At 40.0% G+C, this 26,652-nt stretch overlaps 2 protein-coding genes across 2 annotated transcripts; both read right to left on the reverse strand.

Annotated features, from left to right (window-relative positions):
• Nucleotides 1–5,082: 5,082 nt before the first annotated feature.
• On the reverse strand, nt 5,083–9,995 carry LOC134565849 (keratin, type I cytoskeletal 19-like). Its single transcript, XM_063425517.1, has 6 exons — nt 9,389–9,995; nt 9,207–9,289; nt 8,518–8,674; nt 8,246–8,407; nt 7,720–7,845; nt 5,083–5,307 (listed from the first exon to the last, which is right to left on the reverse strand). Exons 1-6 carry the CDS (start codon nt 9,959–9,961, stop codon nt 5,083–5,085), a joined length of 1,326 nt encoding a protein of 441 aa, XP_063281587.1. The 5' UTR covers nt 9,962–9,995.
• An 11,119-nt stretch (nt 9,996–21,114) lies between these two features.
• Nucleotides 21,115–26,002, reverse strand: LOC134614946 (keratin, type I cytoskeletal 19-like). The gene is made up of 8 exons (XM_063459230.1): nt 25,386–26,002; nt 25,205–25,287; nt 24,503–24,659; nt 24,227–24,388; nt 23,738–23,863; nt 22,905–23,125; nt 22,150–22,184; nt 21,115–21,469 (listed from the first exon to the last, which is right to left on the reverse strand). Exons 1-8 carry the CDS (start codon nt 25,956–25,958, stop codon nt 21,405–21,407), a joined length of 1,422 nt encoding a protein of 473 aa, XP_063315300.1. The 5' UTR covers nt 25,959–26,002; the 3' UTR covers nt 21,115–21,404.
• Nucleotides 26,003–26,652: the final 650 nt, after the last annotated feature.

The following is a 26,652-nucleotide window of genomic DNA, read 5'->3' on the forward strand; positions in this document are numbered from 1 at the left end:
ACTTTGTCTGACCTCATTCACCATCCCTATGCAAAGAATAAAGGGGGTCTAAAAACTGGTAACCTGCGGGATATTAAGCCTTCTCTGAAAGATTACCACTGTATGTCTGATGATTGGTGCTTCATGTGGACAGATAAATGGGGCAGTCTTCAGATTTGCAAACGCTGATTTACAGGGAGCAGTGCATGTAAGTACCTGCACCTCAATGCTCATTGGTATGGGTTAGCATGCAAGTTGGGAGGTGTAATATGCAGGATTCTGACTGATAGCATTTGAAGGATGAGCTTCGAGCTCCACTTTCAAGTCCTATTCGCCAGTAGGAGGAATTTGTCAAACAAAAAGAATGCAGGTAAAGGTCCCTAGTACTATCACCACTTCAATAAGCTGAATGGCTATAGCACCTAGAGAGTCCCTTAAACACCTTACTAAAATTATGGTAGAAAGATAACTGGCAGACTTTAATACAATACTGAGTGAGTATATTTTTGTTTGATTTTTCTCTTTTCGTTTTGAAATTACATTACTAAGTAATATAGATGGATTTATTATGTTTATATATTATATCAAATATTACCAACTCTCTTTTTGGCAAATGTTTGGTGTTTCACTTCAACCTACAAAAATCTAAAGCATCGTGTGAAGCCTAGACTCACCATCATTTATTCTTCTTTATAAGACTTTCAGTGGGCTGAAAATATAAGATATCTAGGTGTAATGATCACTAAGGAACTACCTAATAAAAATTTAGGCCATGCTCTTTTTGAAGGTATAACATCTTCTTGATATTAGTAGTGTCATAAAGCATTGTTCACAGAACATTCTAAAAAGAATTACGGCTAGACTCCAAATGTCACAAGCCTTGGTTTTATAAGGTAAGATCTCTAGAGGTGAGTAAAAATCCATTCCACAATATGTTTCACTAAGATTAATTTGTCCAAGGTTGTAGTAGGATAGACATCTTGCTAAACAAGTCTGGTGAATCGATGTTAAGATCCTGATTTAAAAGAATGCTCACGGATCAGTTTCATGTACGCACAAGTAGTATTGCAGGGTCAAGGGAGAGAGCGCAGCTTAATGGACAAGGGCGCATGTATGAGTGTGGGAATGGACGAGCAGTGTGGGAGGTTTCATGTGTCATGTTTGTGTGGGAGGGTTGTATGTGAGGATTGGATGGTGACTAACAAAGCTTACCTCAGTGCTCAGTGCCACGTGGGATCAGGGCCAGCAACAGTTTCCTGCCCACCCTGCCCAGATTCTGGTTTGTTGTCACAGCTGGTGGTGGGCATGTCCTTGCCAAACAGGTTGGGAGATGGTTTACAGGTAGACTAAGAATGTGGATAATGGCTGGGTCTCAACCTCCCCTGTCTCTTATGGTAAACAGCAAGGGTACCAAGTTGGACATGTCCCCACTGAGCTAATAGCTGTCTGGTGGGGAGCATTAAATGTAAAAGGTAATTTTGTTATGACAATGGGGGAGGTGAGAGCCTTTCGGGGTGTGAGTTAGCTTGGCAAGGATGTCTGATTAAAGTTGAATATACTGTATGACATTATGTGGTATGTTTCATTTATTAATGAGTTGGTTATATTTATAGATTTATAATTAAATGCTGTGGCCTGTGTCATCCATCATTGGTGTCTGTCTTTTTTGAGGATTTAATGGTTGGTAATGGGAAGGCTTATCTCATCAAGTGCCCACCACGTGCAAAAATGACCTTTGTACTGGATATTAGCATAGAGAAATAAATCTTGTTTCAATGTACTTTCTTAAGATATAAGTCACATATATATTTCTACATTTTTATACTGAACTATACCCAGGAAATATTACCTCCGCTAATGTTCATTGTTTTCATATGTTGTATATAGAGATCATTAACAACATATAATATTGTGATATAACATGCAGAGATCCTTAATAACAGTGTAAGACGATTTTCTAGATCACGATATATTGCACATTGATTCTATTTTAGATTTTATACAATGACACAAACTGAAAATCTGGTTACACAAGATATATTTTATTAATGAAATTACAGAAAAGATTGATTGTACAGAAAGAGCAGATTACTATAATCAGGTGATTTTAAGCCATTACAATTTGTATCTCATTGTACCAATTACGGCCTTCGTTTAGTTCATTTGGATCTGTATTTTAAATGATCATGAACTGTTAGAAAAGCATTGTAAATGACTTATCTATAGAAGGCATTATTAAAGTCTACAGGAATTAATTATCAGATTAATCATCCGAAATGTTTTCCTAACAGAATGTGATCATCTAAAATGCTGAGTCAAACACATTTTTTAAAAAGGCCAGCTTGTGGAAATTTGTCATGAATTACAAACTGATTCACAAAATTAAAGTGAAAATTGCTGAGCTAAAAAATGACTAGTTTGGTTGCTTTAAGTCATACTGTTACTCTTCCTCCTAGGCATATTGGTCTTACTTTTTGAAAATCAGTAAAGTCATGGGCTTTTGTGGGGGAGGGGCTTTAGGGGCTGAAGATGTAGATGTAGCGCTTTTTAGACTCGGATTTCTACACTTGGTGGAGGGGACAGGAGGATATTAGTGTTTTTTTATTTTTTATTTTACATCAGACATCTTTTCTAAAAAGAAAGATCAGTATTATAGCTCTCTGCTAGGCAACTTACGGAGAGGGAGCTTTGACCCTGGTGACTTTCGGGAGTAGATACTGGGGAACAGAACTTTGCTGTCAGTATTGAATTGAATACCTGGCTATGCTTTAATTGAGTATCAGGGGCAAACTGTTCATGAATAAAGAGAAGTGGACATAAAACAAAAAGGTGGGGGGCTGTCATGACATATCTCCATTGCTCTGTTAGTGTAGGGGGTCATCAAGTTTTCCATTGGGCTCAAGCCCCAGGTGTTTCGGGAACCTACCAACACCCCCGGTTTAAGATATTTTTAGCAAATAAAACCACAAGGATGTTCTATTAAAATGATTTGTTACAAGCATAACTTCCTAACATGAGAGTCAATTTGCTAAAAGAAATTTGTGTTTGAGTTCATAACCAATTTTGTAAAATTTACACAAAATTGCTAATATTGTGTAAGCTCGACCTTTAAGGTGAATGAGAGATTTTTTTTTTATTTCCAAATCAGGTATTTTGCATTTAAATTTTCATGCTTGTTTGTGATTTAGTTCTACTTAGCGAATAGACTCTCTGTATTTTCAGCTTCGACTGAATTTCACTTACAATTTACAATTTTAAACTCATTTTTAAATAATTTATTGATAATTATTAAAATTAATTTAAATTATTTCTGATATTTTATTAACTTATTTCAAGGCCATAGCAATTTATTCTTTGTAGTTGTGTTAGTAGTTGTAGTATAAAGTGGTACAATAGTTCTTTTTAAACCTGTCTGATTAATTCTAAGTTTGTGTCATGTCAATCAAAATTGAATTGTATTTGAGTTGGGTAAAGGATTATTTAGGAGACATATTGTGGCATCAAAAACCATAGCATTAATGGTAATTTGAAAGAACAGCCAGTGAAAAGTTAAAGAAGAAGAATCATCGTGTGTTCATCGTAGATCTTTTGAATCCTTTCTGAACTATATTTTTAGCATTTAGATTGGTGAGAATGTCCTTCATTGTGATGATGAGCACTATTGTTGCTATGAGATCCTAGGAAAACAAATTATTATTAGCGTAAATATAACTCCAAACATAACAGCAGTACAAGTCGTATTCATTAAAATTGGTGCTCTTAACAAAATGTTAGTCTAAAAGAGATACATTTGGAAAAATTGTTCAATTGGACATCTTTTCCAGTTTAATTATTGCAGTCTAAAATGTGCAATTGTCTTGACAATTTTTCACAATATCCAATTAAAGAAGCACTCAAAGTAACTTAGTGATTACAGCTCGCTGGATTGATAAGGTTGTCTATTGTAGACTGTCACAGTCTCCCTACTTAATTTCATATCTGTTAAGAACCCTTTAACAAGAGTCTTCCCAAAACTGACATGCTGCACCTCTTTGGCCTCATGGACAATTCGAAACTTTCATATTTTCATTGTCATTCTACTAGGACCAGACTTATCGGCTGAGAGTGCTTTGGTGGTTTGTCCAGCATTCTAATCTAATCAATACCATGCAGATTGGTTGAAATTAATATTGATAGTGATGAAGCATTCTACATATGCTGAAGGTGGAATAAAACACATACAGTATATCTAAAAAACTATATGGCTATAAGCAAATGCATTATATATGAGATGGGTCCCTTTCTAGTAAAGGCCACTTCGTTTTCTATTCTAAATTTCCCTTTGAAAACAGAAAATTATTTTACAACTTACCATGTTTTCCACCCAAGAAAGAACTATTTGAAACACTGCAAAAGGAAAGAAGCATTTGTTTAGAATTTGTTTTATCCCTTCTTCCATTTTCTATGTCTTTAAAGGCATGCGGTAGACCCAACTAACATGTAGAAGAAGGTTCTTGGGTTTGATGAAACCAAACCTTAACTTTAGCATAAACATCACTGGTTGGCTTATATTAGATAAATAATTGTATCTCTTGTAATTGAATAGGAAAATGGGAAAACTGATATTCAGTTATAAGGAAGAGGTAAACATATCTCCTCTAATAGAATCTAGAACCCGATGCACCTAAGAATAGATTGGTGGTGCACCTTTTGGCAAGATAATGCTCTGTCAAATCTGTACCTTAGCTGTTTAAGACTAAGAACGGGAATGTTTTGTTTCACAGTCATAGCCCAGTTAAATTCTTGAAATAATTATGGAAGCTGGTTCTACCAAGTATTTACTCAGGCTGAATACTTATGCAACTAACTCATGTCTAATAAGATTTAGTTTGATTGACTTTTGAGTCACCATAAAAACAACTAAAAAATGTTTGTATCCTGCATGTTGTTTGCATTTTATGTTCTGATTACTTTAAGGGAGTTAGGAGCTGAAAGACTACTTGAAAGTATCAGTTTAAAATCTTACCACGTACATATTTCAATATAGGTAATCCCTCTATTTCGATTCGATACAACTTTAAATAAATTAATTCAGATTTAATTGTATATGGGATTGAAGGTAACTTACTGGATGTCTTGTCCTTCCAGAAGGTGTTTGTAGGTGGCAATTTCCATCTCTAGATGTGTCTTTTGGTCCATAAGTATTTTGTACTCGTGATTCTGATGCTCCAGATCAGCTCGGATCTGCCCTAGCTGAGATTCTATATTGTTGATTAGACCTTGTAGCTGGGAGAGCTGGGAGCTGTATCCAGATTCTATTTCTGATAATGAGCCCTCCAGAGCACATTTCTAGAGTTATAAGAAAATGAGAAAATCAAAGATTGAGAAGAGCTCACTTTTTTCATTGAGGAATATTTCAAGATAACGGCAAGAGAAATCGGATATAGGTAAGAATTGGGGCAAAGAAGACATGTACCGTATATACTCGAGTATAAGCCGACCCGAATATAAGCCGAGGCCCCTAATTTTTCCCCAAAAAACTGGGAAAACTTATTGACTCGAGTATAAGACTAGGGTGGGAAATGCAGCAGCTACTGGTAAATTTCTAAATAAAATTAGATCCTAAAAAAAATATATTAATTGAATATTTATTTACAGTGTGTGTATAATGAATGCAGTGTGTGCGTATGAGTGCAGCGTGTGTGTGTATGAGTGCAGCGTGTGTGTATGAGTGCAGTGTCTGTATGAGTGCAGCGTGTGTGTGTATGAGTGCAGCGTGTGTATGAGTGCAGCGTGTGTATGAGTGCAGCGTGTGTATGAGTGCAGTGTGTGTGTGTATGAATGCAGTGTGTGTGTGTATGAATGCAGTGTGTGTGTGTATGAATGCAGTGTGTGTGTGTATGAATGCAGTGTGTGTGAGTGCAGTGTGTGTGTATGAGTGCAGTGTGTGTATGAATGCAGTGTGTGTATGAATGCAGTGTATGAATGCAGTGTGTGCAGGGCCGGTGCAAGGATATTTGCCCCCCCATATGTCCTGACCTCCCCTCCTCCTCCCTCAGTGGTCCTTACCTCCCCACCCCCGTGTTCCTTCACCCCCCTCCCCCAGTGGTCCTGACTCACCCCTCCCCTAGTGGTCCTTACTTCCCCCTCCCCTCCCCTAGTGGTCCTTACATCCCCCTCCCCTCCCCTAGTGGTCCTTATCCCCCCCTCCCTCCCCTAGTGGTCCTTATCCCCCCCTCCCTCCCATAGTGGTCCTTATCCCCCTCCCTCCCATAGTGGTCCTTATCCCCCCCTCCCTTCCTCCCATAGTGGTCCTTATCCCCCCCTCCCTCCCATAGTGTTCCTTTTCTCCCCCCCTCCCTCCCATAGTGGTCCTTATCCCACCCCCCTGCCTCCGATAGTGGTCCTTATCCCCCCTCCCTTCCATAGTGGTATAGTGGTCCTTATCCCCCCCTCCCTCCCATAGTGGTCCTTATCCCCCCCCTCCCTCCCATAGTGGTCCTTATCCCCCCCTTCCCTCCCATAGTGGTCCTTATCCCCCCCCTCCCTCCCATAGTGGTCCTTATCCCCCCCCCTCCCTCCCATAGTGGTCCTTATCCCCCCCCTCCCTCCCATAGCGGTCCTTATACCCCCCTCCCTCCCATAGTGGTCCTTATCCCACCCCCTCCCTCAAATAGTGGTCCTTATCCCCCCCCCTCCCTCCCATAGTGGTCCTTATCCCACCCCCTCCCTCCCATAGTGGTCCTTATACCCCCCCCCCCACAGTGGTCCTTATACCCCCTTTTTTTAATTATTTTTTTTATTATTATTATTTTTTTTTATTATTATTATTTCTTATTTTATTTTTTTTTCGTCCCCCCTCCCTGCTTGATACATGGCAGGGAGGGGGGCTCTCCTTCCCTGGTGGTCCAGTGGCAGTTCAGTGGGGGGGGGGAGGGAGGCTGGCAGAGCTGTACTTACCTGTTCTGCAGCTCCTGTCAGCTCTCTCCTCCTCTGCGCCGTCCGTGCAGCTCTCGCGAGACTTACACTGGGAGCTGACCGAGGTGCTGAACGGACGGCGCGGAGGAGGAGAGAGCTGACAGGAGCTGCAGAACAGGTAAGTACAGCTCTGCCAGCCCCCCTCTCCCCCGGTCTGTATTATGGCAATGTAAATTGCCATAATACAGACCTTGACTCGAGTATAAGCCGAGTTGGGGTTTTTCAGCCCAAAAAATGGGCTGAAAAACTCGGCTTATACTCGAGTATATACGGTAAGTTGGATAGAAAAAATTAAAAACTAGTAAATCCTCTCCAATGGTAAACAAAGTTGTGCCATAGGTATGTTTCACTTATGTTAACATATATTGATGATCATAAATTGGGAACACAGATTTATATTGTGACAGTAAATATACTAGGGATGTTGACTGATTTGAGCACTGTGAAGTTCTACAAAATGTCAGTAATATTGCTTTCAATTAATATGCACTCACTGGGGTCATATGGGTTCATAATATGTATATTATTTCCATATTTTATTTACAATAACCTTTAAGCGTCCTCCTACTGGCATCTCTAACAGATCCAAGGGAAATTCAAAATGACCATTTCTGGTCTTGTTTTCATTCCTTTACCATCATTTTTTTTTCATTTTTTTTTTTTTTTTTAGAGGGGGTGTTCCAGTTTAAGATACTAGCCCATTGATTAGTACCTGCAACACACTTGTGTCCGCTGTAATCTACATTGTGTGGCACTACCTTCAACTCAAGTGAAAAGACATACCATGCTTAGTTGACTCTGTAGCTCAATCTCCAAAGTCTGCACACTGCGCTTCAAATCAATGAGTTCAGTTTGGACTGTCTGCAGTTGTTCAGAACCAGATTCCACTTGACGATTCAGCTCTTCACTCTGCAAAGACCAAAAATATGACGATAGGAGAGTTTCACGCAATGTCGTAAACTCAGCTTGGGTGAAATATAGATGCATTACTGAAAATAATGCAAAATTATTTTAGGAATTGATTATGTTCTAAAATGAAAAATATTGCCACCCAAACATTGTAAAAAAAGACTTAATGGATTTGTATATAAGGAAATGAACAATATCTTCATTTGCGTGTAGATCATCAGCAAAATATGGGTAGCTTTAACATTGGAACAAATTCCTATCTAGCAGCTCCTGCTCTTATTACAACAGAGATAGACTGACCAACAAAGAGACAGACAGACAGACAGACAGAAAGATAGATAGATAGATAGATAGATAGATAGATAGATAGATAGATAGAGTGAATGATATGTCAACTTACCCGTTGCCGGAACATATTTTCGACCTCCCTTAGGTTTCTGTCCATTAAGTTTTCATATTGCTCTCGGATCTCGGACAGGGTTCTATTCAGATCTTTTGATGGAGCAGCGTCAACTTCCACACTGACTCTCTGTCCCAGTTGGGCCCTTAGGGCATTCACCTCCTTCAAATAAACCCCACATAGTCATAATTATTTCTGATTCCTTCATTCACTGCAATCTTTTTTTTATCAGGATGCAATATCCTTTTGTGATATAACCCTTTTCTTAATACCTCCTCGTGGTTTCTCCTCATTTGCTGCAGCTCTTCCTGCAGGTTTCGAACCTGTTGCTCAAGGTCACATATTTCACGATTCAAGCTTTCTAGGACTCTGCGCAGGCCATTCACATCACCCTCAACATTGTTCCTTAGTCTTTGTTCCATCTCGTATCTGACAAATCAAAATGTAAGTTAAAAACATATTGAATCTTTTAAAAGGAGGGTAACCAAATATATGTTGACCATTTTCAGTAAAACACAACATATTAAATTATAGCTGAGTTTCAGATATGAGGCCTTTATTTGTGGCGCATGACAGTATCCTATTGTGTATTTTGGTTTATTTTGATTTTGTTTTGTATTTATATTAATCAAATTATTTAATACTGCAATGATTGTTAATCTTTCTGTATTATTCAGTTTACATTCTGTTAGTGCGTATATTTTTCTATTGTATGTTACTGCTAGTATAACATAAAATCATATTAAGGGTTCTTCTGCAATATGTTTGAGGCTTGAGATGTTAACTACATGTTGCATTGCTTATTCTTTTTGTATGATGCTTTAATGTTTAATTTATTTTTAAACGTGATGATAAAAAAAATAAGCTAATCCCACTTGTCTTACAGGCAGGATCTATGTGTTTATGTCCTGGGATCTTTTTTTTTTTTTTTTAATTTTAACATACTATATAAAAAGCATACTTGTTTCGAAAATCATCAGAAGCCAGACGAGCATTGTCTATTTGAAGAGCAATCCTGGCATTGTCTACTGTTGCTCCGGAGATCTATGGAAAATGTCAAATAAAGCTGCAGTCAGCTATAATTTGCTAAATATATTATATTGTTTGTATATGTATAAGAGTAGAGAATATTTTTTTTCCTACCTGACACTGGACCTCCTGTATGATCCTGAAGAAGTTGCTGAAATCAGGTAAAGCACTGGGTTGGTTTCTTTCATACCATTCTCTGATATTCCTCTCCAGCTGGGTATTTTCGTTCTCCAGTGAGCGAACCTTCTCCATATAGCATGCCAAGCGGTCATTCAACGATTGCATAGTTTCCTTCTCATTAACACTGAAAATACCATCTCTCTTTCCAAAGCTAGTATCATGACTGTGGACACCATGGCTAAAGGATGAATGCTTGGAGATGGAGATTCCCTTACCTCCTGAACCACCATGCACACTTGGGGCTCGGTAATGGCCTGCGTGGTGGGAAAGGTTTGCTCCTGCATGATGAGAAGTTAGGGAAATCCCATGGTTTTGAGTGTAAGATCCACCATGGTGTGAAAGATGGGATCCTCCATAACTAGAAAGGTTGGTGCCTCCATGTTGTTTTTTATGCGAGATTCCGCAGTGAGCTAAAGATTTATGTTTAGTGACATTTTGGGAATGTCCACCACTGTGACAGCTTCTATTTGAGGATCCACTGGAGAATTGATGCTTAATGTGGCTCATGATGATGATCAGAAAATATGTTCTTGAGGAACAATTTAGATTTCTTCAGCTACGTAAATAGATGTCCTTCACTTCATCCAAAGCTCTTCTTTTATAACAAGTACAGGGGGTGTTGCTGAGCATGAATGCGTGTTAAACATTTTATAAGCATCTACTTTCTTGATTGGAATTACAAAGTAGAAACATCAGATTTATTTTCTGAAAAGACAGAAGCGTTTATTGAAACCTTTAGCTTCAGAAACTGGCTTGATGCACACCCTTATAAAATGAAAGATGAGATCAATAAAATGAGAAAATGCTTCGTATTTTTTTTTCTTTCAATTCTTTATTTTATTGTGCAAAATCGAAAATCACAAATTGGCTTGCACTGCTACAACAGCATGTGTGAGCCCATAACTGTTATACATTTGAGAACATGAACATAGCAGGTGAGGAATGTTGCACTTTTTTTTTTTTTTTTTTTTTAAATATAAACATAGCTAGGCAGCTGAGCATACATGGACATCAAATTAAGCGGTGACATTGGTTACCTGAGGTGTTTTAGTGCTTTGGGCAGGACACCACTATAGTTTAAGTAAAAAATAAAACAGATAGTTTTGTTTTGGATGTCATGTTAAAAAACGCCTATAGTAAGACAGTGGGTCCTAGGCTTCGTCTCTCCGTGTTGTTTTAGTTGGGGTATTCCATTGGGGCCCTATGTGATTTATCACTGTAATTTACTTTCCCCGTAGGGTATTTGGTGGTTCCCTAGTGTGGACCAGGAGCTTCGGGTGGAGACAAAATGTTAAGGAGTCACCTGTCTGTTAGAAACTTTGCTCCCTACCGAACACTGGAGTAAAGGTTTGCAGAGTGGTTCTCTTTGGGGGGCTCGGTAGGGGGGGGGGGCATTTGAAAGAGAGTGGATGGGCCTGATAGGTAGCACTAGTGGGCAGTAATTATATACTGGGTCTGAGGTTCATGAGCGGACCACAGTCAAGGTGGTGGGATAGCTAATTGGCGGTAACAAGGAGGCTGTTACTACTAAAACAATGCTAAACAGTGACGGTAATGCACTTAAGAAACACAAAATAGTAAAATAAAACAATAAAACAGTGATGCGGAGGAACGAGAGAAAGACATCAGAGAAACCTGGCAAGCAACAATCAGTCCTGCACAGTGGTTGGATATTTAATCTTCTAGGCGGACAGACCGTCTCTGGCTCGGTCGTCTTGTTGGCGCTCAGGTCGGCATCGCGTTCAGGGTCGTTCTCGGAGTAAAGTCCGCTATGTTTGCAGGGTTTATGTGGAGCAGAGTCCCGCTTGCCCCATTCTGGGGAGCTGTAAGGCTGAGTGAATGCAGGTGTGTTTCCAGTTCTTGTAGGCTCCGTGCCTTGTAGGTATTCCCTTCATATGTGAAGAGTAGTGCTCATGGAGTGCCCCATCGGTATGGTATGTTCTTGGTGTGGAGGTGTTGGAGCTGCGGCTGCAGTGATTTCCGCCAGGATAGAGTGCTTTTCGTCACGTCTGGAAAGACTAGGAGCGTGGCTCCTTCAAAGGTTAGGGGGGTTTTCCCTCTTATCGCTGCTGTGAAGGTGTTCTTGTCCTGGAGGTTTTGGAAGCGGAGGATGAGATCCGCTGGTGCAGATTGTGGTACCTGTGCAGGGCATCATCATAGCTTCAAACAGGCATCTGATGAAGTGGGGTAAGTCCTTGAGGCCTATGGTCTCTGGTATGCCTCTGACTTTTAAATTGTATCTTCGTCTTTGGTCTTCAAGTGAGTTTACACGGTTTTCCGTGGCTAGTTGCCTGTTTTGGAGGTCTGCCAGTTATTGCTCCACCATCGTGATTCGGGTGTCGTGCACACTGGCGGTGGCTTCAAGTTGTGTGGCTTTGGTCATTACGCTTTCTATGGTGGTTTTGTGGTAGGCCCTGTCTGCAGCCAGGTCTTTTCGCAGGTCCACAAACATGGATTTAAGCAGGTCCGCCGTCACCGGTTCCCCGGTTTGCAGGGGGTTGACTGCTCTTTTCTGCGGTGGGTCATAGGAGGCTCCCTCCTCGAGATCTATGGAGGCCTCATCGGAGGAGCAGGATAACTCACCCCTGAGCGCCATCTTGGCCCATGCAGCCTGCTGTGAGTTCCTTAGTAGTTCCCCTAAATCTTTGCTGATCGGGCACTTGTCGGCTCGGGGCTTTTTTGTTTTTCTGCCCATTGTCTGCCCTTGCGTTGTGTGCATGGTATGGGGTCGGCTTTTGGCTTAAAATGACTATTTTCACACAGTTCCATTAAAGTAGGGTTCAGAGCTCAGAGAGATGTGTCCGCTCCGTTCCTCAGTTGGCCGCTTCGTAATTTTTTTATGTTACAATAATTCCATTAACCTTTGATTTGTAAGTAACATGCCACCTTTGAGGTTTGTAATGATCAAAACTTATTGTGGTGGTCTAATAATGATACTACACCGTATGTTAGAAGGCAACCAAGTCTTTTTATCTCATCATAAATACTATGTAACAGGGTACTTGACGCCATGCGGCCATCTCAAGGGTTTTGTGTTAAAAAGTTATAGTATTTTGAAGTATGCATACTTGTGTAAGTGTAATCCCATCGTTGTGCTATGATATACCTGCAGTACTACAAAATCCATGTGATTGCATGTGGGTGCATTATGGGGGATGAATTGCACAAAAAGCTAAATTAAGTAAAGTTTGATATAGCTCTATATATATAGTACTTAGGGATCTAAACAAAAGGTTATTACTAATATTTCAGGTTTCAGGTTTATGTCGTACATGTTAAAGTGTCAAATATAAACATAAACAAATGTACTTCCAAATTTAAAAAACAAGATAAACTCTCTTATAAAACAGATAAACAGCTCAGGAATTTAATGTGTTTGGTATATGTTATTGGTTAAGTATTTGAATGGCTTTTAAAAAAAAAAAAATCGTCAACATTTTTTTTTTTTATTAAATTAGTCAGAGTTAACATGGTTTTATGACAGATCATGTCAGTATAATTTATTTGCTTTGGTATATGTGAACACATATTCTAATGCCGAAGAGGTTACAGCTGACCTCATTCAAGTGGACCAGTTTTGAGATCCAGTGTGGTCAAAGTTTAAGCGTACTGGCTCCATGAACGATCACTGTACTTACAGACAATGGCGAAATGCGTGCACAAAACAATCAAAATGGCAAAGGCCCAATATTTAAGTGAACATATGAACAACAACCTATCAAACCCAAGAAACTTTCTGGAAAATCATAAATAGCATACACCATCCTACATATCCCCTTGTCCCCCAGCTGAAGCGCCCGTCAAGTGAAAACGCTACCTGTTACTTTAACTTTGTATGTTGTAAAGTAGTTAGTTTGAAAACTCCCATCAACACAAAGTAATTTTTAACCTATTAACCCTATTAAAACCACAGCCTGGCTTGGCAGATCAATCACTAGAATAACACTTTCTCCTCAAAGGCAGAATAGATCTCCAACTGAATTTCCGCTAACTGGAGATCTAAATTTAGAGGGATCTCTACCTTTTAAATCTTTAACAACCAGAAATTAATGGTTATAATGGTTGGAAACGTTACCACCAGGAGTTGGAGACTGACAGGAACAATCAAATTACTTATAATGCATAATTGCGAAAAATGCCTTGGATTACCTCCGATAGCCTCAATTAATGATTTTACCGTTTCCTTGAATTACACTGCACTACCAAATAATGGGACATGTCATAGCATCAGATTCTGTATCATTTTTATTCTTTTTTTGTAAATTATTTTTATTTATTTTTAGTAATGCATTTTGATACAATGGAATATTGCACTATCCTGCATGGTGTGTACGTTATAGTTTACACTGTTAGTCACCTATTTTGGTTTCTGTCTTTTGGGGGTATTGCTGCATTAAATATTTATTTATTTTTTACTACTAAAGTATTGCTACATTACATATTGAAGATTTTATATTTGTTAATTATTTTTCTTTCTTTGCACAACTTGGATTACTTACATTTTTATGTGCATTATTAGTAGGTTATGGGGCCAGCTAGGATCTTGAACATAAATGGTTTAATTTGTCAAATATGTCAGATGTACAAAAAAAGGTTTTAAAATCTACTTTAAACCCCTGTTACACTTTCTAACAGTAAGCAAATATAGAGTGCTACATTGGAGTAACCTGGATGCACTCAAAAGTCCAAAGACTGCAGAGCAGAATTAACGATAAGGCGAGATTAGGCAGCTGCCAGGGGTCCAATGGTTAGACAGGGGCCTCAGAACCATGACTTTGTCTGACCTCATTCACCATCCCTATGCAAAGAATAAAGGGGGTCTGAAAACTGGTATCCTGCGGGATTTTAAGCCTTCTCTGAAAGATTACCACCGTATGTCTGATGATTGGTGCTTCATGTGGACAGATAAATGGGGCAGTCTTCAGATCTTCAGATTTGCAAACGCTGATTTACAGGGAGCAGTGCATGTAAGTACCTGCACCTCAATGCTCATTGGTATGGGTTAGCATGCAAGTTGGGAGGTGTAATATGCAGGATTCTGACTGATAGCATTTGAAGGATGAGCTTCGAGCTCCACTTTCAAGTCCTATTCGCCAGTAGGAGGAATTTGTCAAACAAAAAGAATGCAGGTAAAGGTCCCTAGTACTATCACCACTTCAATAAGCTGAATGGCTATAGCACCTAGAGAGTCCCTTAAACACCTTACTAAAATTATGGTAGAAAGATAACTGGCAGACTTTAATACAATACTGAGTGAGTATATTTTTGTTTGATTTTTCTTCTGTGTTTTTCTCTTTTCGTTTTGAAATTACATTACTAAGTAATATAGATGGATTTTTTATGTTTATATATTATATCAAATATTACCAACTCTCTTTTTGGCAAATGTTTGGTGTTTCACTTCAACCTACAAAAATCTAAAGCATCGTGTGAAGCCTAGACTCACCATCATTTATTCTTCTTTATAAGACTTTCAGTGGGCTGAAAATATAAGATATCTAGGTGTAATGATCACTAAGGAACTACCTAATAAAAAATTAGGCCATGCTCTTTTTGAAGGTATAACATCTTCTTGATATTAGAAGTGTCATAAAGCATTGTTCACAGACCATTCTAAAAAGAATTACGGCTAGACTCCAAATGTCACAAGCCTTGGTTTTATAAGGTAAGATCTCTAGAGCTGAGTAAAAATCCATTCCACAATATGTTTCACTAAGATTAATTTGTCCAAGGTTGTAGTAGGATAGACATCTTGCTAAACAAGTCTGGTGAATCGATGTTAAGATCCTGATTTAACAGAATGCTCACGCATCAGTTTCATGTACGCACAAGTAGTATTGCAGGCTCAAGGGAGAGAGCGCAGCTTAATGGACAAGGGCACATGTATGAGTGTGGGAATGGATGAGCAGTGATTGGTTGTCATGTTTGTGTGGGAGGGTTGTATGTGAGGATTGGATGGTGACTAACTAAGCTTACCTCAGTGCTCAGTGCCACGTGGGATCAGGGCCAGCAACAGTTTCCTGCCCACCCTGCCCAGATTCTGGTTTGTTGTCACAGCTGGTGGTGGGCATGTCCTTGCCAAACAGGTTGGGAGATGGTTTACAGGTAGACTAAGAATGTGGATAATGGCTGGGTCTCAACCTCCCCTGTCTCTTATGGTAAACAGCAAGGGTACCAAGTTGGACATGTCCCCACTGAGCAAAAAGCTGTCTGGTGGGGAGCATTAAATGTAAAAGGTAATTTTGTTATGACAATGGGGGAGGTGAGAGCCTTTCGGGGTGTGAGTTAGCTTGGCAAGGATGTCTGATTAAAGTTGAATATACTGTATGACATTATGTGGTATGTTCTTTATATGTTTCATTTATTAATGAGTTGGTTATATTTATAGATTTATAATTAAATGCTGTGGCCTGTGTCATCCATCATTGGTGTCTGTCTTTATTGAGGATTTAATGGTTGGTTATGGGAAGGCTTATCTCATCCAGTGCCCACCACGTGCAAAAATGACCTTTGTACTGGAAATTAGCATAGAGAAATAAATCTTGTTTCAATGTACTTTCTTAAGATATAAGTCACATATATATTTCTATATTTTTATACTGAACTATACTCAGGAAATATTACCTCCGCTAATGTTCATTGTTTTCACATGTTGTATATAGAGATCATTAACAACATATAATATTGTGATATAACATGCAGAGATCCTTAAAGGGACTCTATAGTCACCATATAAAAGCAAGAAAGACAGGTCCCCCAGCCTTCCTTCTTGCTTTTATATGAACTTTCATTCATTAAAAAAAAAAAAATCGGTGTTTTTATATTAAAAACTTACCTCCGTTCCAGCGCCGAGCTCCCCGCTAGGCCGCGCCCCCTTTTTCGTCAAAATGACGAAATCGCGGGGCCCAATGGGACGGCTTCGCGCTGGACCAATCGCGTTCTTCATAGAGCGGCATTGAATGCCGCCCTATGAAGAACCTGAGCGCTTTACCGCGCATGTGCGCGGAATGCGCGTTCGCGAGCTGAGCTGTCTGACTGACAGCTCAGCTCGCTTTCTAAAATTATCAATAATAATTTAGGGCCCCCACCCGCCCTGTGCGGCGGGTGGGGGCCCTAAAATTATCAATGAGGGGGGGGACCTACTGTCCCCCCCCCGGCCCCCACCCCTGTGCGGCGGGTGGGGGCCCTAAAATGATCAATGAGGGGGGGACCTACTGTCCCCCCCCGGCCCCCACCCCTGTGCGGCGGGTGGGGGCCCTAAAATTATCAATGAGGGGGGGGACCTACTGTCCCCCCCCCGGCCCCCACCCCTGTGCGGCGGGTGGGGGCCCTAGAATTATCAATGAGGGGGGGACCTACTGTCCCCCCCCGGCCCCCACCCCTGTGCGGCGGGTGGGGGCCCTAAAATTATCAATGAGGGGGGGACCTACTGTCCCCCCCCGGCCCCCACCCCTGAGCGGCGGGTGGGGGCCCTACAATTATCAATGAGGGGGGGGACCTACTGCCCCCCCCCCGGCCCCCACCCCTGAGCGGCGGGTGGGGGCCCTAAAATGATCAGTAAGGGGGGGGGACCTACTGTCCCCCCCCCGGCCCCCACCCCTGTGCGGCGGGTGGGGGCCCTAAAATGATCAGTAAGGGGGGGGACCTACTGTCCCCCCCCCCGGCCCCCACCCCTGAGCGGCAGGTGGGGGCCCTAAAATGATCAATAAGGGGGGGGACCTACTGTCCCCCCCCCGGCCCCCACCCCTGAGCGGCGGGTGGGGGCCCTAAAATTATCAATAAGGGGGGGGGACCTACTGTCCCCCCCCCCCGGCCCCCACCCCTGAGCGGCGGGTGGGGGCCCTAAAATTATCAATAAGGGGGGGGGACCTATTGTCCCCCCCCGGCCCCCACCCCTGAGCGGTGGGTGGGGGCCCTAAATACAAAGGGGGGGGGACCCTAGTTAACCCTCCCCCCCCCCCAAAAAAATATCTCCCTACCTACCCCCCTCACCCTAAAAATAATGAGGGGGGACCATTAACTAAAAACCTGTAAAAAAATGAGATAAAATCAACTTACCATTCGATGTTTTCTTTCTTCTAAAATCTTCTTTCTTCAGCCCCAAAAAAGGCCAAATAAAAATCCATAATAACCGACGCAATTAAAAAAAAAAAAAAAAAAACCGAGCGCAAAAAAAAATAATCCATCTTCACCCAAGGAGGGCTCCGCGCAGACTGAGCTCCGCAGGGCGGGGGAAGGCTTATAAAGCCTTGCCCCGCCCTGCAATTAGGCTAAGAACACTCTGATTGGTGGGTTTAAGCCAATCAGAGTGCTCTTTGTCATTTTACAAGCGTGGGAAAGTTCTTTGGAATTTTCCCACGCTTGTAAAATGACACAGAGCACTGTGATTGGATGGATTTCAAGCCATCCAATCACAGTGCTCTGTGTCATTTTACAAGCGTGGGAAAGTTCTTTGGAATTTTCCCACGCTTGTAAAATGACAAAGAGCACTGTGATTGGATGGATTTCAAGCCATCCAATCACCGTGCTCTGTGTCATTTTACAAGCGTGGGAAAGTTCTTTGGAATTTTCCCACGCTTGTAAAATGACAAAGAGCACTGTGATTGGATGGATTTCAAGCCATCCAATCACAGTGCTCTTTGTCATTTTACAAGCGTGGGAAAGTTCTTTGGAATTTTCCCACGCTTGTAAAATGACACAGAGCAATGTGATTGGATGGCTTGAAATCCATCCAATCACAGTGCTCTGTGTCATTTTACAAGCGTGGGAAAATTCCAAAGAACTTTCCCACGCTTGTAAAATGACAAAGAGCACTGTGATTGGATGGATTTCAAGCCATCCAATCACATTGCTCTGTGTCATTTTACAAGCGTGGGAAAATTCCAAAGAACTTTCCCACGCTTGTAAAATGACAAAGAGCACTCTGATTGGCTTAAACCCACCAATCAGAGTGTTCTTAGCCTAATTGCAGGGCGGGGCAAGGCTTTATAAGCCTTCCCCCGCCCTGCGGAGCTCAGTCTGCGCGGAGCCCTCCATGGGTGAAGATGGATTATTTTTTTTGCGCTCGGGTTTTTTTTTTTTTTTTTTTTTATTGCGTCGGTTATTATGGATTTTTATTTGGCCTTTTTTGGGGCTGAAGAAAGAAGATTTTAGAAGAAAGAAAACATCGAATGGTAAGTTGTTTTTATCTTATTTTTTTTTTCTTTACAGGTTTTTAGTTAAAGGGTCCCCCCTCATTATTTTTAGGGTGAGGGGGTAGGTAGGGAGATAAGTTTTTTGGGGGGGGGGGGAGAGGGTTAACTAGGGTCCCCACCCCCTTTGTATTTAGGGCCCCCACCCACCGCTCAGGGGTGGGGGCCGGGGGGGGACAATAGGTCCCCCCCTATTGATAATTTTAGGGCCCCCACCCACCGCTCAGGGGTGGGGGCCGGGGGGGGGCAGTAGGTCCCCCCCCTTATTGTGAATTTTAGGGCCCCCACCCGCCGCACAGGGGTGGGGGCCGGGGGGGGACAGTAGGTCCCCCCCTATTGTGAATTTTAGGGCCCCCACCCACCGCTCAGGGGTGGGGGCCGGGGGGGGGGCAGTAGGTCCCCCCCCTTATTGTGAATTTTAGGGCCCCCACCCACCGCTCAGGGGTGGGGGCCGGGGGGGGGGGCAGTAGGCCCCCCCCCCTTATTGTGAATTTTAGGGCCCCCACCCGCCGCACAGGGGTGGGGGCCGGGGGGGGGCAGTATGTCCCCCCCTTATTTTTTATTTTAAGGCCCCCACCCACCGCACAGGGGTGGGGGCCGGGGTGGGACAATAGGTCCCCCCTTATTGATAATTTTAGTGCCCCCACCCGCCGCACAGGGGTGGGGGCCGGGGGGGCAGTATGTGCCACCCTTATTTTTAGGGCCCCCACTCACCGCTCAGGGGTGGGGGCCGGGGGGGGGGGGGGGAGGAGAGTAGGTCCGTCCCCCCCCTCCCTTCAACCACTATTGTGGCCAGTCAGCACACAAAGCGCGTTCACAGTGCTTTGTGTGCTGATAGCCCGTCTGATGCATTCACCCAGAATGCATCGGACGAGAGGCCTTTTTAGGGCCTCTGAACTCGGAAGTCCCTCTGGTGGCCGTCTGATTGACTGCAACAAGAGGTGTTCCAAGCTTCCAATGTAAACACTGCATTTTCTCAGAAAATACAGTGCTTACAAGAAAAAGGCTCCGGGTAGCTGTAGCACTCACCTAAACAACCTCATTAAGCTGAAGTTGTTCAGGTGACTATAGTGTCCCTTTAATAACAGTGTAAGACGATTTTCTAGATCACGATATATTGCACATTGATTCTATTTTCGTTTTTATACAATGACACAAACTGAAAATCTGGTTACACAAGATATATTTTATTAATGAAATTACAGAAAAGATTGATTGTACAGAAAGAGCAGATTACTATAATCAGGTGATTTTAAGCCATTACAATTTGTATCTCATTGTACCAATTATGGCCTTCGTTTAATTCATTTGGATCTGTATTTTAAATGATCATGAACTGTTAGAAAAGCATTGTAAATGACGTATCTACAGAAGGCATTATTAAAGTCTACAGGAATTAATCATCAGATTAATCATCCGAAATGTTTTCCTAACAGAATGTGATCATCTAAAATGCTGAGTCAAACACATTTTTTAAAAAGGCCAGCTTGTGGAAATTTGTCATGAATTACAAACTGATTCACAAAATTAAGGTGAAAATTGCTGAGCTAAAAAATGACTAGTTTGGTTGCTTTAAGTCATACTGATACTCTTCCTCCTAGGCATATTGGTCTTACTCGTTGAAAATCAGTAAAGTCATGGGCTTTTGTGGGGGAGGGGCTTTAGGGGCTGAAGATGTAGATGTAGCGCTTTTTAGACTCAGATTTCTACACTTGGTGGAGGGGACAGGAGGATATTAGTGTTTTTTTATTTTTTATTTTACATCAGACATCTTTTCTAAAAAGAAAGATCAGTATTATAGCTCTCTGCTAGGCAACTTACGGAGAGGGAGCTTTGACCCTGGTGACTTTCGGGAGTAGATACTGGGGAAAAGAACTTTGCTGTCAGTATTGAATTGAATACCTGGCTATGCTTTAATTGAGTATCAGGGGCAAACTGTTCATGAATAAAGAGAAGTGGACATAAAACAAAAAGGTGGGGGGCTGTCATGACATATCTCCATTGCTCTGTTAGTGTAGGGGGTCATCAAGTTTTCCATTGGGCTCAAGCCCCAGGTGTTTCGGGAACCTACCAACACCCCCAATTTAAGTTATTTTTAGCAAATAAAACCACAAGGATGTTCTATTAAAATGATTTGTTACAAGCATAACTTCCTAACCTGAGAGTCAATTTGCTAAAAGAAATTTGTGTTTGAGTTCATAACCAATTTTGTAAAATTTACACAAAATTGCTAATATTGTGTAAGCTCGACCTTTAAGGTGAATGAGAGATTATTTTTTTTTATTTCCAAATCAGATATTTTGCATTTAAATGTTCATGTTTGTGTGTGATTTAGTTCTACTTAGCGAAAAGACTCTCTGTATTTTCAGCTTCGACTGAATTTCACTTACAATTTACAATTTTAAAATCATTTTTAAATAATTTATTGATAATTATTAAAATTAATTTAAATTATTTCTGATATTTTATTAACTTATTTCAAGGCCATAGCAATTTATTCTTAGTAGTTGTGTTAGTAGTTGTAGTATAAAGTGGTACAATAGTTCTTTTTAAACCTGTCTGATTAATTCTAAGTTTGTGTCATGTCAATCAAAATTGAATTGTATTTGAGTTGGGTAAAGGATTATTTAGGAGACATATTGTGGCATCGAAAACCATAGCATTAATGGTAATTTGAAAGTACAGAGAGTGAAAAGTTAAAGAAGAAGAATCATCGTGTGTTCATCGTAGATCTTTTGAATCCTTTCTGAACTATATTTTTAGCATTTAGATTGGTGAGAATGTCCTTCATTGTGATGATGAGCGCTATTGTTGCTATGAGATCCTAGGAAAACAAATTATTATTAGCGTAAATATAATTCCAAACATAACAGCAGTACAAGTCTTATTCATTAAAATTGGTGTTTTTAACAAAATGTTAGTCTAAAACAGTTAAATTTTGAAAAATTGTTCAATTGGACATCTTTTCCAGTTTAATTATTGCAGTCTAAAATGTGCAATTGTCTTGACAATTTTTCACAATATCCAATTAAAGAAGCACTCAAAGTATCTTAGTGATAACAGCTGGCTGGATTGATTAGGTTGTCTATTGTAGACTGTCACAGTCTCCCTACTTAATTTCATATCTTTTAAGAACCCTTTAACAAGAGTCTTCCCAAAACTGACATGCTGCACCTCTTTGGCCTCATGGAGAATTCGAAACTTTCATATTTTCATTGTCATTCTACTAGGACCAGACTTATCGGCTTAGAGTGCTTTGGTGGTTTGTCCCAGCATTCTAATCTAATCAATACCATGCAGATTGGTTGAAATTAATATTGATAGTGATAAAGCATTCATTCTACATATGCTGAAGGTGGAATAAAACACATACAGCATATCTAAAAAACTAAATGGCTATAAGCAAATGCATTATATATGAGATGGGTCCCTTTCTAGTAAAGGCCACTTCGTTTTCTATTCTATAATTTCCCTTTGAAAACAGAAAATTATTTTACAACTTACCATGTTTTCCACCCAAGAAAGAATTATTTGAAACACTGCAAAAGGAAAGAAGCATTTGTTTAGAATTTGTTTTATTCCTTCTTCCATTTTCTATGTCTTTGAAGGCATGTGGTAGACCCAACTAACATGTAGAAGAAGGTTCTTGGGTTTGATGAAACCAAACCTGAACTTTAGCATAAACATCACTGGTTGGATTTTATTAGATACATAATTGTATCTCTTGTAATTGAATAGGAAAATGGGAAAACTGATATTCAGTTATAAGGAAGAGGTAAACATATCTCCTCTAATAGAATCTAGAACCGATGCACCTAAGAATAGATTGGTGGTGCACCTTTTGGCAAGATAATGCTCTGTCAAATCTGTACCTTAGCTGTTTAAGACTAAGAACGGGAATGTTTTGTTTCACAGTCATAGCCCAGTTACATTCTTGAAATAATTATGGAAGCTGGTTCTACCAAGTATTTACTCAGGCTGAATACTTATGCAACTAACTCATGTCTAATAAGATTTAGTTTGATTGACATTTGAGTCACCATAAAAACAACTAAAAAATGTTTGTATCCTGCATGTTGTTTGCATTTTATGTTCTGATTACTTTAAGGGAGTTAGGAGCTGAAAGACTAATTGAAATTATCAGTTTAAAATCTTACCACGTACATATTTCAATATAGGTAATCCATCTATTTCGATTCGATACAACTTTAAATAAATTAATTCAGATTTAATTGTATATGGGATTGAAGGTAACTTACTGGATGTCTTGTCCTTCCAGAAGATGTTTGTAGGTGGCAATTTCCATCTCTAGATGTGTCTTTTGGTCCATAAGTATTTTGTACTCATGATTCTGATGCTCCAGATCAGATCGGATCTGCCCTAGCTGAGATTCTACATTGTTGATTAGACCTTGTAGCTGGGAGAGCTGGGAGCTGTATCCAGATTCTATTTCTGATAATGAGCCCTCCAGAGCACATTTCTAGAGTCATAAGAAAATGAGAAAATCACAGATTGAGAAGAGCTCACTTTTTTCATTGAGGAATATTTCAAGATAGCGGCAAGAGAAATTGGATATAGGTAAGAATTGGGGCAAAGAAGACATGTAAGTTGGATAGAAAAAAATTAAAAACTAGTAAACCCTCTCCAATGGCAAACAAAGTTGTGCCATAGGTATGTTTCACTTATGTTAACATATATTGATGATCATAAATTGTGACAGTAATTATACTAGGTATGTTGACTGATTTGAGCACTGTGAAGTTCAACAAAAGGTCAGTAATATTGATTTCAATTAATATGCACTCACTGGGGTCATATGGGTTCATAATATGTATATTATTTCCATATTTTATTTACAATAACCTTTAAGCATCCTCCTACTGGCATCTCTAACAGATCCAAGGGAAATTCAAAATTACCATTTCTGGTCTTGTTTTCATTTCTTTACCATCATTTTTTTTTCCATTTTTTTTTTAAGAGGGGGGTGTTCCAGTTTAAGATACTAGCTCATTGATTAGTACCTGCAACGCGCTTGTGTCTGCTGTAATCTACATTGTGTGGCACTACCTTCAACTCAAGTGAAAAGACATACCATGCTTAGTTGACTCTGTAGCTCAATCTCCAAAGTCTGCACACTGCGCTTCAAATCAATGAGTTCAGTTTGGACTGTCTGCAGTTGTTCAGAACCAGATTCCACTTGACGATTCAGCTCTTCACTCTGCAAAGACCAAAAATATGACGATAGGAGAGTTTCACGCAATGTCGTAAACTCAGCTTGGGTGAAATAGAGATGCATTACTGAAAATAATGCAAAATTATTTTAGGAATTGATTATTTTCTAAAATGAAAAATATTGCCACCAAAACATTGTAAAAAAGACTTAATGAATTTGTATATGAGGAAATGAACAATATCTTCATTTGCGTGTAGATCATCAGCAAAATATGGGTAGCTTTAACATTGGAACAAATTCCTATCTAGCAGCTCCTGCTCTTATTACAACAGAGATAGACGGACAAACAGAGAGACAGACAGACAGATAGATAGATAGATAGATAGATTGAATGATATGTCAACTTACCCGTTGCCGGAACATATTTTCTACCTCCCGTAGGTTTCTGTCCATTAAGTTTTCATATTGCTGTCGGATCTCAGACAGGGTTCTATTCAGATCTTTTGATGGAGCAGCGTCAACTTCCACACTGACTCTCTGACCCAGTTGGGCTCTTAGGGCATTCACATCCTTCAAATAAGTCATAATTAGTCATAATTATTTCTGATTCCTTCATTCACTGCAATCTTTTTTTTTTTTATCAGGATGCAATATCCTTTTGTGATATAACCCTTTTCTCATTACCTCCTCGTGGTTTCTCCTCATTTGCTGGAGCTCTTCCTGCAGGTTTCGAACCTGTTGCTCAAGGTCACATATTTCACGATTCAAGCTTTCTAGGACTCTGCGCAGGCCATTCACATCACCCTCAACATTGTTCCTTAGTCTTTGTTCCATCTCGTATCTGACAAATCAAAATGTCAAATAAAAACATATTGAATCTTTTAAAAGGAGGGTAACCGAATATATGTTGACCATTTTCAGTAAAACACAACATATTAAATTATAGCTGAGTTTCAGATATGAGGCCTTTACTTGCATGGCGCATGACAGTATCCTATTGTGTATTTTGGTTTATCTTGTTTTGTATTTTGGTTTATTTTGTTTTGTATTTATATTAATCAAATTATTTAATACTGCAATGATTTTTAATCTTTCTGTATTATTCAGTTTACATTATGTTAGTGCGTATATTATTCTATTGTATGTTACTGCTAGTATAACATAAAATCATATTAAGAGTTCTTCTGCAATATGTTTGAGGCTCGATATGTTAACTACATGTTGCATTGCTTATTCTTTTTGTATGATGTTTTAATGTTTAATTTATTCTTAAACTTGATGATAAAAAAATAAGCGAATCACACTTGTCTTACAGGCAGGATCTATGTGTTTATGTCCTGGGATCTTTTTTTTTTTTAAATTTTAACATACTATATAAAAACATACTTGTTTCGAAAATCATCAGAAGCCAGACGAGCATTGTCTATTTGAAGAGCAATCCTGGCATTGTCTACTGTTGCTCCGGAGATCTATGGAAAATGTCAAATAAAGCTGCAGTCAGCTATAATTTGAAAAATATATTGTATTGTTTGTATATATGTAAGAGTAGAGAATCATTTTTTCCTACCTGACACTGGACCTCCTGTATGATCCTGAAGAAGTTGCTGAAATCAGGTAAAGCACTGGGTTGGTTTATTTCATACCATTCTCTGATATTCCTCTCCAGCTGGGTATTTTCGTTCTCCAGTGAGCGAACCTTCTCCATATAGCATGCCAAGCGGTCATTCAACGATTGCATAGTTTCCTTCTCATTAACACTGAAAATACCATCTCTCTTTCCAAAGCTAGTATCATGACTGTGGACACCATGGCTAAAGGATGAATGCTTGGAGATGGAGATTCCCCTACCTCCTGAACCACCATGCACACTTGGGGCTCGGTAATGGCCTGCGTGGTGGGAAAGGTTTGCTCCTGCATGATGAGAAGTTAGGGAAATCCCATGGTTTTGAGTGTAAGATCCACCATGGTGTGAAAGATGGGATCCTCCATAACTAGAAAGGTTGGTGCCTCCATGTTGTTTTTTATGCGAGATTCCGCAGTGAGCTAAAGATTTATGTTTAGTGACATTTTGGGAATGTCCACCACTGTGACAGCTTCTATTTGAGGATCCACTGGAGAATTGATGCTTAATGTGGCTCATGATGATGATCAGAAAATATGTTCTTGAGGAACAATTTAGATTTATTCAGCTACGTAAATAGATGTCCTTCACTTCCTCCAAAGCTCTGCTTTTATAACAAGTACAGGGGGTGTTGCTGAGCATGAATGTGTGTTAAACATTTTATAAGCATCTACTTTCTTGATTGGAATTACAAAGTAGAAACATCAGATTTATTTTCTGAAAAGAGAGAAGCGTTTATTGAAACCTTTAGCTTCAGAAACTGGCTTGATGCACACCCTTGTAAAATGAAAGATGAGATTAATAAAATGAGAACATGCTTCGTAATTTTTTTGTTACAATAATTCCATTAACCTTTGATTTGTAAGTAACATGCCACCTTTGAGGTTTGTAATGATCAAAACTTATTGTGGTGGTCTAATAATGATACTCTACCGTATGTTAGAAGGCAACCAAGTCTTTTTATCTCATCATAAATACTATGTAACAGGGTCCTTGACTTCATGCGGCCATCTCAAGGGTTTTGTGTTAAAATGTTATAGTATTTTGAAGTATGCATACTTGTGTAAGTGTAACCCCATTGATGTGCTATGATATATCTGCAGTACTACAAAATCCACGTGATTGCATGTGAGTGCATTATGGGGGATGAATTGCAAAAATAGCTAAATTAAGTAAAGTTTGATATAGCTCTCTATATATAATACTTAGGGAT

Source organism: Pelobates fuscus, chromosome 6 (genome assembly GCF_036172605.1).
Source record: "Pelobates fuscus isolate aPelFus1 chromosome 6, aPelFus1.pri, whole genome shotgun sequence".
NCBI lineage: Eukaryota > Metazoa > Chordata > Amphibia > Anura > Pelobatidae > Pelobates > Pelobates fuscus.

Bases quoted from the DNA above. Each gene is read 5' to 3' on its own strand.
- LOC134565849 (XM_063425517.1), bottom strand. From the start codon at position 9,961: ATGAGCCACATTAAGCATCAATTCTCCAGTGGATCCTCAAATAGAAGC. The intron at 8,675-9,206 runs GTATGCTTTTTA...TTGATTTGTCAG, and splicing joins TCTGATGATTTTCGAAACAA to ATACGAGATGGAACAAAGAC. The intron at 5,308-7,719 runs GTATGTCTTTTC...TTATAACTCTAG, and splicing joins TACAGAGTCAACTAAGCATG to AAATGTGCTCTGGAGGGCTC.
- LOC134614946 (XM_063459230.1), bottom strand. From the start codon at position 25,958: ATGAGCCACATTAAGCATCAATTCTCCAGTGGATCCTCAAATAGAAGC. The intron at 22,185-22,904 runs GTAAGTTACCTT...TTCCTTTTGCAG, and splicing joins CTGGAAGGACAAGACATCCA to TGTTTCAAATAATTCTTTCT. The intron at 21,470-22,149 runs GTAAGTTGTAAA...TTGTTTTCCTAG, and splicing joins TTTCTTGGGTGGAAAACATG to GATCTCATAGCAACAATAGC.